Consider the following 11856-nt stretch of genomic DNA (forward strand, 5'->3'; position numbering starts at 1 on the left):
GCCAAAGATAAAACTTAATAGCTATAGGTCGAAAAAGAGCTCGTTAGCTAAAGGCCCAAAAAAGAACTTGTTAGCTATAGGCCAAAAATAAAATGTAATAACTAAAGGCCTAAAAAGAAATGGTTAGCCAAAGGCTTAAAAAAGAGCTTGTTAGTTAAAGACATAAAAGAACCTGTTAGATATAGGCCTAAAAAGAAGTTGTTAGTTAAATGCCTAAAAAAGAACTTTTAGCAATAGGCCAAAGATAAAACATAATAGCTAAAGGCCTAAAAAAGACATTGTTAGCTAAAGGCCTAAAAAGAAATAGTTAGCTAAAGGTCTAAAAGAAATTGTTAGCTAAAGCCTAAAAAAGAAAATTGTTAGCTAAAGCCTTAAAAAAGATCTTGTTAGCTAAAGGCGTAAAAAGATCCTGTTAGCTATAGGCCTAAAAAGACATTGTTACCTTAAGGCCTAAAAGAAATTGTTAGATTAAGGTCTAAAAAGAACTTGTTAGTTAAAGGCCTAAAGTTGAACCTGTTAGCTATATAAAATACGTTGAATTTTCTGTCTCTAGTTCTTGCTAACTATAAGGAGTAATATTTCCTGCTGAAACCTCTCTCTCTCTCTCTCTCTCTCTATTTATCTCTCTTTCTCTCTCTCTCTCTCTCTCTATTTATCTCTCTTTCTCTCTCTCCTATCCTATGGTAGAAAAGATTTCGCTAGTATATAAAATACAAAAATGCAATTATAAAATGAATGATTCATTTAAAAATGTGCTAAAATATAAGAGAAAACAATTCATCATTTCATTTTTGATCATTGAAAAATAAATAGGAAAATAAATTGGTCCGATCGAACCGAGACCATTCATCTTGGCCTCCATACTGACCTGCAACGTCACAAACTGTGGGCAGTTTAGACTAATAGCTCGTTGATCTGTGACGTGGTAACGAGCAATTGGTCTAAACTGACGTTGTAAGTCAGTGTTCGGGCCTTCTATAACGCTTGGTCTTGATCGAACCCACGACATTCGCATGACGATCTATCCATTGAGCCAGACCTACTTCTGTGTGTGAAATTTTAGCTTTAACTCAATCATTTCATTATTTAGTTGACTTTTTAACTCCAGTGTTTTGAGGTGAGCTAATAGTAAGAAATGAAAAAAACAAAAACATTTAAAAACATTAACCTATATATCATCAGAAAAAAGGAATATTCCGTGGGATGATGTTTCCCTTCTGTTCCTACGGTGTTGTGAACTCTCTTCTGTTTGGAGTGTACGGCAAAGCTTTGGACTATCTGGAGCCAGACATGACTGTGAAGCCTTCCTACTTTCAAGTAAGTACGTGCCACACTCGTCACGTGTTACTGATATTCACATATTAACATATGCAATGAGTTATACATTATGACGGATACACTTCAACTTTGAAAATAAATAGTAGAAACTGATTTTCGATAAAAATTAACTACGCCCAGTGGCGTACTAAGATATCTGTGGTAGCAAGCCTACGCTACGTATTCGTGGTAGCAAGCCTACGCTACGTATTCGTGGTAACAAAGCCTAAGCAACATATTGGTGGTAGCAAAGCCTAAGCAACGTATTGGTGGTAGCAAAGCCTAAGCAACATATTGGTGGTAGCAAAGCCTAAGCAAGGTATTGGTGGTAGCAAAGCCTAAGCAACGTATTGGTGGTAGCAAAGCCTAAGCAAGGTATTGGTGGTAGCAAAGCTTAAGCAACATATTGGTGGTAGCAAAGCTTAAGCAACATATTGGTGGTAGCAAAGATTAAGCAACATATTGGTGGTAGCAAAGCCTAAGCAAGGTATTGGTGGTAGCAAAGCCTAAGCAAGGTATTGGTGGTAGCAAAGATTAAGCAAGGTATTGGTGGTAGCAAAGATTAAGCAAGGTATTGGTGGTAGCAAAGCCTACGCAACGTATTGGTGGTAGCAAAGCCTAAGCAAGGTATTGGTGGTAGCAAAGATTAAGCAAGGTATTGGTGGTAGCAAAGCCTAAGCAACATATTGGTGGTAGCAAAGCCTAAGCAAGGTATTGGTGGTAGCAAAGATTAAGCAAGGTATTGGTGGTAGCAAAGATTAAGCAAGGTATTGGTGGTAGCAAAGCCTACGCAACGTATTGGTGGTAGCAAAGATTAAGCAAGGTATTGGTGGTAGCAAAGATTAAGCAAGGTATTGGTGGTAGCAAAGATTAAGCAAGGTATTGGTGGTAGCAAAGCCTACGCAACGTATTGGTGGTAGCAAAGCCTAAGCAAGGTATTGGTGGTAGCAAAGCCTAAGCAAGGTATTGGTGGTAGCAAAGCCTAAGCAACATATTGGTGGTAGCAAAGCCTAAGCAAGGTATTGGTGGTAGCAAAGCCTAAGTAACATATTGGTGGTAGCAAAGCCTAAGCAACATATTGGTGGTAGCAAAGCCTAAGCAACATATTGGTGGTAGCAAAGCCTACGCAACGTATTGGTGGTAGCAAAGCCTAAGCAAGGTATTGGTGGTAGCAAAGCCTAAGCAAGGTATTGGTGGTAGCAAAGCCTAAGCAACATATTGGTGGTAGCAAAGCCTAAGCAAGGTATTGGTGGTAGCAAAGCCTAAGTAACATATTGGTGATAGCAAAGCCTAAGCAACATATTGGTGGTAGCAAAGCCTAAGCAACATATTGGTGGTAGCAAAGCCTACGCAACGTATTGGTGGTAGCAAAGCCTAAGCAACATATTGGTGGTAGCAAAGATTAAGCAAGGTATTGGTGGTAGCAAAGCCTAAGCAACATATTGGTGGTAGCAAAGATTAAGCAACGTATTGGTGGTAGCAAAGCCTAAGCAACATATTGGTGGTAGCAAAGATTAAGCAAGGTATTGGTGGTAGCAAAGATTAAGCAAGGTATTGGTGGTAGCAAAGCCTACGCAACGTATTGGTGGTAGCAAAGATTAAGCAAGGTATTGGTGGTAGCAAAGCCTAAGCAACATATTGGTGGTAGCAAAGCCTAAGCAACATATTGGTGGTAGCAAAGCCTACGCAACGTATTGGTGGTAGCAAAGCCTAAGCAACATATTGGTGGTAGCAAAGCTTAAGCAACATATTGGTGGTAGCAAAGATTAAGCAACGTATTGGTGGTAGCAAAGATTAAGCAACATATTGGTGGTAGCAAAGCCTAAGCAAGGTATTGGTGGTAGCAAAGCCTAAGCAACATATTGGTGGTAGCAAAGCCTAAGCAAGGTATTGGTGGTAGCAAAGATTAAGCAACATATTGGTGGTAGCAAAGCCTAAAGCAACATATTGGTGGTAGCAAAGCCTAAGCAACATATTGGTGGTAGCAAAGCCTAAGCAACATATTGGTGGTAGCAAAGCCTAAGCAACATATTGGTGGTAGCAAAGCTTAAGCAACATATTGGTGGTAGCAAAGCTTAAGCAACATATTGGTGGTAGCAAAGATTAAGCAACATATTGGTGGTAGCAAAGCCTAAGCAAGGTATTGGTGGTAGCAAAGCCTAAGCAAGGTATTGGTGGTAGCAAAGCCTAAGCAAGGTATTGGTGGTAGCAAAGATTAAGCAAGGTATTGGTGGTAGCAAAGATTAAGCAAGGTATTGGTGGTAGCAAAGATTAAGCAAGGTATTGGTGGTAGCAAAGCCTACGCAACGTATTGGTGGTAGCAAAGCCTAAGCAAGGTATTGGTGGTAGCAAAGATTAAGCAAGGTATTGGTGGTAGCAAAGCCTAAGCAACATATTGGTGGTAGCAAAGCCTAAGCAAGGTATTGGTGGTAGCAAAGATTAAGCAAGGTATTGGTGGTAGCAAAGATTAAGCAAGGTATTGGTGGTAGCAAAGCCTACGCAACGTATTGGTGGTAGCAAAGATTAAGCAAGGTATTGGTGGTAGCAAAGATTAAGCAAGGTATTGGTGGTAGCAAAGATTAAGCAAGGTATTGGTGGTAGCAAAGCCTACGCAACGTATTGGTGGTAGCAAAGATTAAGCAAGGTATTTGTGGTAGCAAAGCCTAAGCAAGGTATTGGTGGTAGCAAAGCCTAAGCAACATATTGGTGGTAGCAAAGCCTAAGCAACATATTGGTGGTAGCAAAGCCTACGCAACGTATTGGTGGTAGCAAAGCCTAAGCAACATATTGGTGGTAGCAAAGCTTAAGCAACATATTGGTGGTAGCAAAGATTAAGCAACGTATTGGTGGTAGCAAAGATTAAGCAACATATTGGTGGTAGCAAAGCCTAAGCAAGGTATTGGTGGTAGCAAAGCCTAAGCAAGGTATTGGTGGTAGCAAAGCCTAAGCAACATATTGGTGGTAGCAAAGCCTAAGCAACATATTGGTGGTAGCAAAGCCTAAGCAACATATTGGTGGTAGCAAAGCCTAAGCAACATATTGGTGGTAGCAAAGCCTAAGCAACATATTGGTGGTAGCAAAGCCTAAGCAACATATTGGTGGTAGCAAAGCCTAAGCAACATATTGGTGGTAGCAAAGCCTAAGCAAGGTATTGGTGGTAGCAAAGCCTAAGCAAGGTATTGGTGGTAGCAAAGCCTAAGCAAGGTATTGGTGGTAGCAAAGATTAAGCAAGGTATTGGTGGTAGCAAAGCCTAAGCAACATATTGGTGGTAGCAAAGCCTAAGCAACATATTGGTGGTAGCAAAGCCTAAGCAACATATTGGTGGTAGCAAAGCCTAAGCAACATATTGGTGGTGGCAAAGCCTAAGCAAGGTATTGGTGGTAACAAAGCCTAAGCAACATATTGGTGGTAGCAAAGCCTAAGCAACATATTGGTGGTGGCAAAGCCTAAGCAACATATTGGTGGTAGCAAAGCCTAAGCAACATATTGGTGGTAGCAAAGCCTAAGCAACATATTGGTGGTAGCAAAGCCTAAGCAAGGTATTGGTGGTAGCAAAGATTAAGCAAGGTATTGGTGGTAGCAAAGATTAAGCAAGGTATTGGTGGTAGCAAAGCCTACGCAACGTATTGGTGGTAGCAAAGATTAAGCAAGGTATTGGTGGTAGCAAAGATTAAGCAAGGTATTGGTGGTAGCAAAGATTAAGCAAGGTATTGGTGGTAGCAAAGCCTACGCAACGTATTGGTGGTAGCAAAGATTAAGCAAGGTATTGGTGGTAGCAAAGCCTAAGCAACATATTGGTGGTAGCAAAGCCTAAGCAACATATTGGTGGTAGCAAAGCCTAAGTAACGTATTGGTGGTAGCAAAGCCTAAGTAACATATTGGTGGTAGCAAAGCCTAAGTAACATATTGGTGGTAGCAAAGCCTAAGCAACGTATTGGTGGTAGCAAAGCCTAAGTAACATATTGGTGGTAGCAAAGCCTAAGTAACATATTGGTGGTAGCAAAGCCTAAGCAACATATTGGTGGTAGCAATATTCGAGCAACGTATTCGAATACCTTGCTTAGGCTTGCTACCACAGATACCTTGTTTAGGCTTGCAACCACGAATACCTTGCTTATGCTTACTACCACGAATACCTTGCTTAGGCTTACTACCACGAATACCTTGCTTAGGCTTACTACCACGAATACCTTGCTTATGCTTACTACCACGAATACCTTGCTTAGGCTTGCAACCACGAATACCTTGCTTAGGCTTACTACCACGAATACCTTTTTTAGGCTTGCTACCACAGATACCTTGTTTAGGCTTGCTACCACAGATATCTTGCTTAGGCTTATTACCACGAATACCTTGTTTAGGCTTGCTGATGTTGATTTGTTTTGTAGATTTAAAAAAAGCGTTTTATAGCGTCCATCGGAATCACTCAGGGAAATCGCAAGAAAATGAGAAATCTTGCAACAATTGGTGCAGATCAAGTGTCATCTCTTAAGCCAATCAAGCTGTCGTGTCACAACAGACGGTGGAATATCGGAATTCTCCATATCGAGACGGGTGAGATCTCATCTCTCTTGACGCCATTGATTGTATTGTTCAATTGTATCTCACCAGGTGTATACAGCTGGGTGTATGGCTGGCACGGCTCAGCTGGTCCTGGCCTGTCCTATGGAGGTGGTCAAGTGTACTCTACAGGCGCAAATACCTGTCATCAAGCCTTCATGTAAGTTTCTTCTTGTATTACGATTTCAAGATAACTAGTCGACCTGCGGCGTAGCATACGCCGCTATTTTGCAGGGCCGGCCTTAGGCCACAACCTATGCGACCACAGTGTGCCCCGCCCTTTCATAGGATTCGCGTTAATTCTAGGTGTATAAATTATTAAATTAAACCATTTTATAACTTATAACAGATTTCCTGCGGCCTCCTGTTGATTTACCAGGAGCTCCTGAAAATCTGAAATCGCAAAATATTCGAAAAAGTCCTGGAAATATCCGGAAATTATTAAAATCTTTAAAAAACCCATACAAATCTCCTGAAATATATAGACAAAAATGTCATTTTGGGGTTTCATTCAATATGGAAAGCGACATTCCTAAGCGTGATAAAAAAAAATCGCATTATCCCGTAATCTCCAAACTGGGCCCGCGAATTCCGTTTCGCATAGGGCCCCACAATGGTTGAATCCGGCCCTGCTATTTAGTGACGGGTGAATACAGAGTAGATTACTTATTCTCCCCCCCCCTTTTTTTTTTTTATTTCGCCGCTAAAACTACGTGGGGTAGAAATAAAAAAAGAGATATCTTTCCATGACTTCTTGGTCACAACGGTTAAGTCCGGCCCTGCTATTTTGTGACGGGTGGACGGGATGAATATTTACTTATTCTCCCTCCCATCTTTTTTATTTTCATAGGGTAACTCTACTCTGACTTTTAGAAATAAAAGAGTAATCTTTCCTTTACGGCTTGTCCAAACTGTTGAGCCATGAAAAGAATTATATATACAGATGCTTAACACTACATTTTCAGAGCGTGCAAGTTACTGTCTCAAGCTATCTCCCCGGACAGGGTTTAATTCACGAAAGTGGAGTGAGGCAGGAGACCTTTTTTGTAACCACCAGTTTAGAGCCCGCAAATTTTAATGGCTTGACCCTTCACTAGTCTCCAGGGCGGCGGCTGATCAGTTCAGCATAAGCTATATACCCCGACAGACACAGACGAGCGTGCAGGGGTTATGTCAATCAAAGCTTAGCATTTTCCCCAAACCTCATCAGCAGAGCTCTTCGCCAGGAGAGCGTGAGAGTCTGCTAGGAAAGTTGGGGCTCCCGCAATGTTATCCCTTTTCGGAACACCCTGAGAGCAAAGGGTGAACTTACTCCAGTTACCAGGGGACACCACGAGGAGGTCGGCGGGCACTGTCCCCCAAACAATCCAACACTCAGGCAGAAATATAACAGACTCAGCCTTCTAGTCAAAACAGGGAGAAGCGAGAACGTTGGACGACATGTACACAAACAAGCTTAGTCCAACATTTTAATAATCTTGAACCACACTACATGATGTCCGCCATAAGTCTTAGATTTAGTCCTAGGCTGACAATTCATAATAACTAGATCTGCTTTTACTGGTGAAAGCTAAGTGAATTCTAGGACTCAAATCAGACGTAGCTTTTAAGAACCCAGCCTTTGGAGTACAATTGAACGCTAAGAAACACTTCCCTCCCCCTTTTGTTTCAATCCCATATTTCCGTGCTTCCGTGGATGTGTTTAACTCCATTAAACATTGAAGATACTGATCTACACAACTAATACAACCTACTCCATTAAACATTGAAGATACTGATCTACACAACTAATACAACCTACTCCATTAAACATTGAAGATACTGATCTACACAACTAATACAACCTACTCCATTAAACATTGAAGATACTGATCTACACAACTAATACAACCTACTCCATTAAACATTGAAGATACTGATCTACACAACTAATACAACCTACTCCATTAAACATTGAAGATACTGATCTACACAACTAATACAACCTACTCCATTAAACATTGAAGATACTGATCTACACAACTAATACAACCTACTCCATTAAACATTGAAGATACTGATCTACACAACTAATACAACCTACTCCATTAAACATTGAAGATACTGATCTACACAACTAATACAACCTACTCCATTAAACATTGAAGATACTGATCTACACAACTAATACAACCTACTCCATTAAACATTGAAGATACTGATCTACACAACTAATACAACCTACTCCATTAAACATTGAAGATACTGATCTACACAACTAATACAACCTACTCCATTAAACATTGAAGATACTGATTTACACAACTAATACAACCTACTCCATTAAACATTGAAGATACTGATCTACACAACTAATACAACCTACTCCATTAAACATTGAAGATACTGATCTACACAACTAATACAACCTACTCCATTAAACATTGAAGATACTGATCTACACAACTAATACAACCTACTCCATTAAACATTGAAGATACTGATCTACACAACTAATACAACCTACTCCATTAAACATTGAAGATACTGATCTACACAACTAATACAACCTACTCCATTAAACATTGAAGATACTGATCTACACAACTAATACAACCTACTCCATTAAACATTGAAGATACTGATCTACACAACTAATACAACCTACTCCATTAAACATTGAAGATACTGATCTACACAACTAATACAACCTACTCCATTAAACATTGAAGATACTGATCTACACAACTAATACAACCTACTCCATTAAACATTGAAGATACTGATCTACACAACTAATACAACCTACTCCATTAAACATTGAAGATACTGATCTACACAACTAATACAACCTACTCCATTAAACATTGAAGATACTGATCTACACAACTAATACAACCTACTCCATTAAACATTGAAGATACTGATCTACACAACTAATACAACCTACTCCATTAAACATTGAAGATACTGATCTACACAACTAATACAACCTACTCCATTAAACATTGAAGATACTGATCTACACAACTAATACAACCTACTCCATTAAACATTGAAGATACTGATCTACACAACTAATACAACCTACTCCATTAAACATTGAAGATACTGATCTACACAACTAATACAACCTACTCCATTAAACATTGAAGATACTGATCTACACAACTAATACAACCTACTCCATTAAACATTGAAGATACTGATCTACACAAATAATACAACCTACTCCATTAAACATTGAAGATACTGATCTACACAAATAATACAACCTACTCCATTAAACATTGAAGATACTGATCTACACAACTAATACAACCTACTACCATGTTTTCTTGTTGTTTCTCACAGCACAGCAACTCAATAAAGAAACTTTAATTCTTTGTTACAGCAACTTACTTACAAACCATGCTATCAATGACTCTATTAGTCCAGCCAGTCAGAATGTTATGAATGGTCCCACCTCCCCTGATTCAGACAGTATACACCTACCTGTATGTGTGTCATCAATACTGTTAGATTTCTACATGAACAAGATCAAACTTTCATTTTAATTATCAAATAACTGCTGGCTATTTGTGAAGCCATATACACAATACAAGTTACATCATAAGCTGTAAATATATCTCTCAACTCATTAAAATCTAATTGTTATCACCTGCAATATTCTAACGTGTCCCCTCCCCCCTCCCCTTTTTTTTCCGTCATCCATATTCTTTTTTTTTTATAAACTTAACATGTACCACATCTGTCAATACAAACACACACACACACATACATTTTATTCCATAGAGCCAAATTGAAACCATTTGTTTCGCCTGAATTCGCCTAATGTAAAATGTATTTTTGAAGGCAAAATGTAATCAGTTGTTATTTTCTAGACACTCTTGGCTCTAGATAAACATAACCTATATACTTTTACTTAAATTTATATTGAAATATTAATAAAACACAAATATTTATAATATTGGTAAGCGGATTCATGAGTCCATCCAACTCTTATAGGTATACGCTGTGAAAGCAAAGGAGGTTGGTCGTTGTGCTGGCCACACAAACACTCTTTTAACCATCGGCCGTAGAAACCTAAGAGCTTCATATTATTTGCCCCCATAGATCGCAAGCCTATTTCTGAAATGTGTACCTTTGACGCGATAGACGAAATGTACATTCATAAGTACATTTGGCATCAAAAGTTATCTTATCTATAAATGTGTTTGAAAATTCAAATTCTTTTTGCAAAGTTATATATATATATATATATATATATATATATATATTAGAATTTTAAAAAAGCAGTGTTTCTCAATATTCGGGCAAAAAACAGGCATGTTGAGGCCCCGACGCCAAAAGCGTTTTTTTTTTTTTTTTGCATTCTTCACTGTAGAAACGCATTCTCCGGACATCTACAGATCTTTATTCATCCTTTTCAAAAAGGACCTTTTGAAAAATGTTTTACTTGAAAAATATTCTAATATGAATTTACAAACCTTTACTACATTGCAAATACAACCTGTTTGTTCCTTGAAAAGATAAGATATCCCACATATTTAGATTAAGGCTTTGAGGATCGCCGCCGAAAAAAAAATGTATTCGAAAAAAAAAATGCTCATTTGTAAGTGATACATTTTGTTCAATAGGCATGTTTGTCACTTTGCTTTGTTACAGAATTATAATTCAAAGCTCTAAACAAAAAATCTCGGAAGTGGGAGGAGAAATTAAGTGAACAAATTAGATTCTACTTTAAACTTTTGTATTTTTAGGATTCAAGCATATATTGTGAGTTATAGCGGCACCTTCGATATGAGCCATGGAGGTCACGGTTATAGTCCCACATTTTAGGTTGGAAAAAGATGACAAGGAAAATAATATTTGGGTTCAGAACTCATCTCAATTGTTACTCATATAATGAAAAATTTTGTATGAATTCTAAATTTTCCAAAACAAAGTCTTGCTTAAAATAACTAAGATAAATTTGTGTGCAATTACATAAACTCTGTCGCCATATTTGACTTTTTTAAAACCTCATTTTTTCGTCTGGAAAGGGGAGAGGGCGGTAGAGTGAAAACGTTAATCCTCTGCTAATCATTGCATTTGGCATTAAAGGGCGTGGGGCGAATCGATAAAAGAATTTAATTTATAGCATATATAAATTATATTAGTGACTTTTTTAAATTTAGTAATTTCTTAACTAAAATACAAAAAGAAAAAAAGTATTGGCTTGTCCGATGGGCGGAAGGCGATTGCACGTATCGCCCCTCCCACCTGGTACAACCCTTTTTCATTTTATATTTACTAATGATAAAATTTTAGATCAGAGTCTGTATGCGACATAATATTCAAATGGGTTAAAACATCAATATGAAGCTCATATTATATAGATATTCAACTAATTTTGTTCACAAACTATGATTTCTTCATAAAAAAAGGACCGCCCCCTCCCTCAGAGAGCAAGAGTGGGGGAGGGCAGTAGAAGCAATCGCCCACCCCCACCTCACTGAATCGGCTAAGATACCAGAAGTGTAGCAACATAATATAACAAGTATACTAATTTTGTTCACAAACTATGATTTCTAAATAAAAGTTGGACCACCCCCCACTCAAAGGGTTTAGGTTGGAAGAGCAGTAGATGTATTCGCCCCACACCCCACCCAATTGGCTAACAGGGGAACGGCATAATATAAGGATCGGTTAAAATATCAATAATATGTTTTAATTATATAGATATTTAATTGATTCCGTTAAAAAGCTGTGATTTCTACAAATAAATTGGACCGTCCTCCACTCGAAAGTTTATGGTGTGGGGGGGGCGGGATTGATGCCATCGCCACCTCCCCATCCCACCAAATCTGCCAACATACTAGAGAGGGGGGCGAAATAATCTAAAAATAGGTTGAAAATATAAATAATTAGTATATATTATTAACATGACTAATAAATTCGTATGCGAATTCATGAATTGTGTGATTGCTTTACTACAATTCGTCAGCCGAGGGGGG

General features: G+C 38.5%; 1 protein-coding gene across 2 annotated transcripts in view; it reads left to right on the forward strand.

The window, feature by feature from the left end:
* LOC106056973 (solute carrier family 25 member 45-like) overlaps positions 1-11856 on the forward strand; it is a 56349-nt gene that overhangs the window by 19087 nt on the left and 25406 nt on the right. For both annotated transcript variants that reach the window (XM_056024836.1, XM_056024837.1), the window contains 2 exons: positions 1183-1317; positions 5930-6038. In XM_056024836.1, the coding sequence (XP_055880811.1) occupies positions 1183-1317; positions 5930-6038 (244 nt within the window). The remainder of the gene's footprint in view (positions 1-1182; positions 1318-5929; positions 6039-11856) is intronic.

Source organism: Biomphalaria glabrata, chromosome 3, assembly GCF_947242115.1.
Source record: "Biomphalaria glabrata chromosome 3, xgBioGlab47.1, whole genome shotgun sequence".
Taxonomy (NCBI): Eukaryota; Metazoa; Mollusca; class Gastropoda; family Planorbidae; genus Biomphalaria; species Biomphalaria glabrata.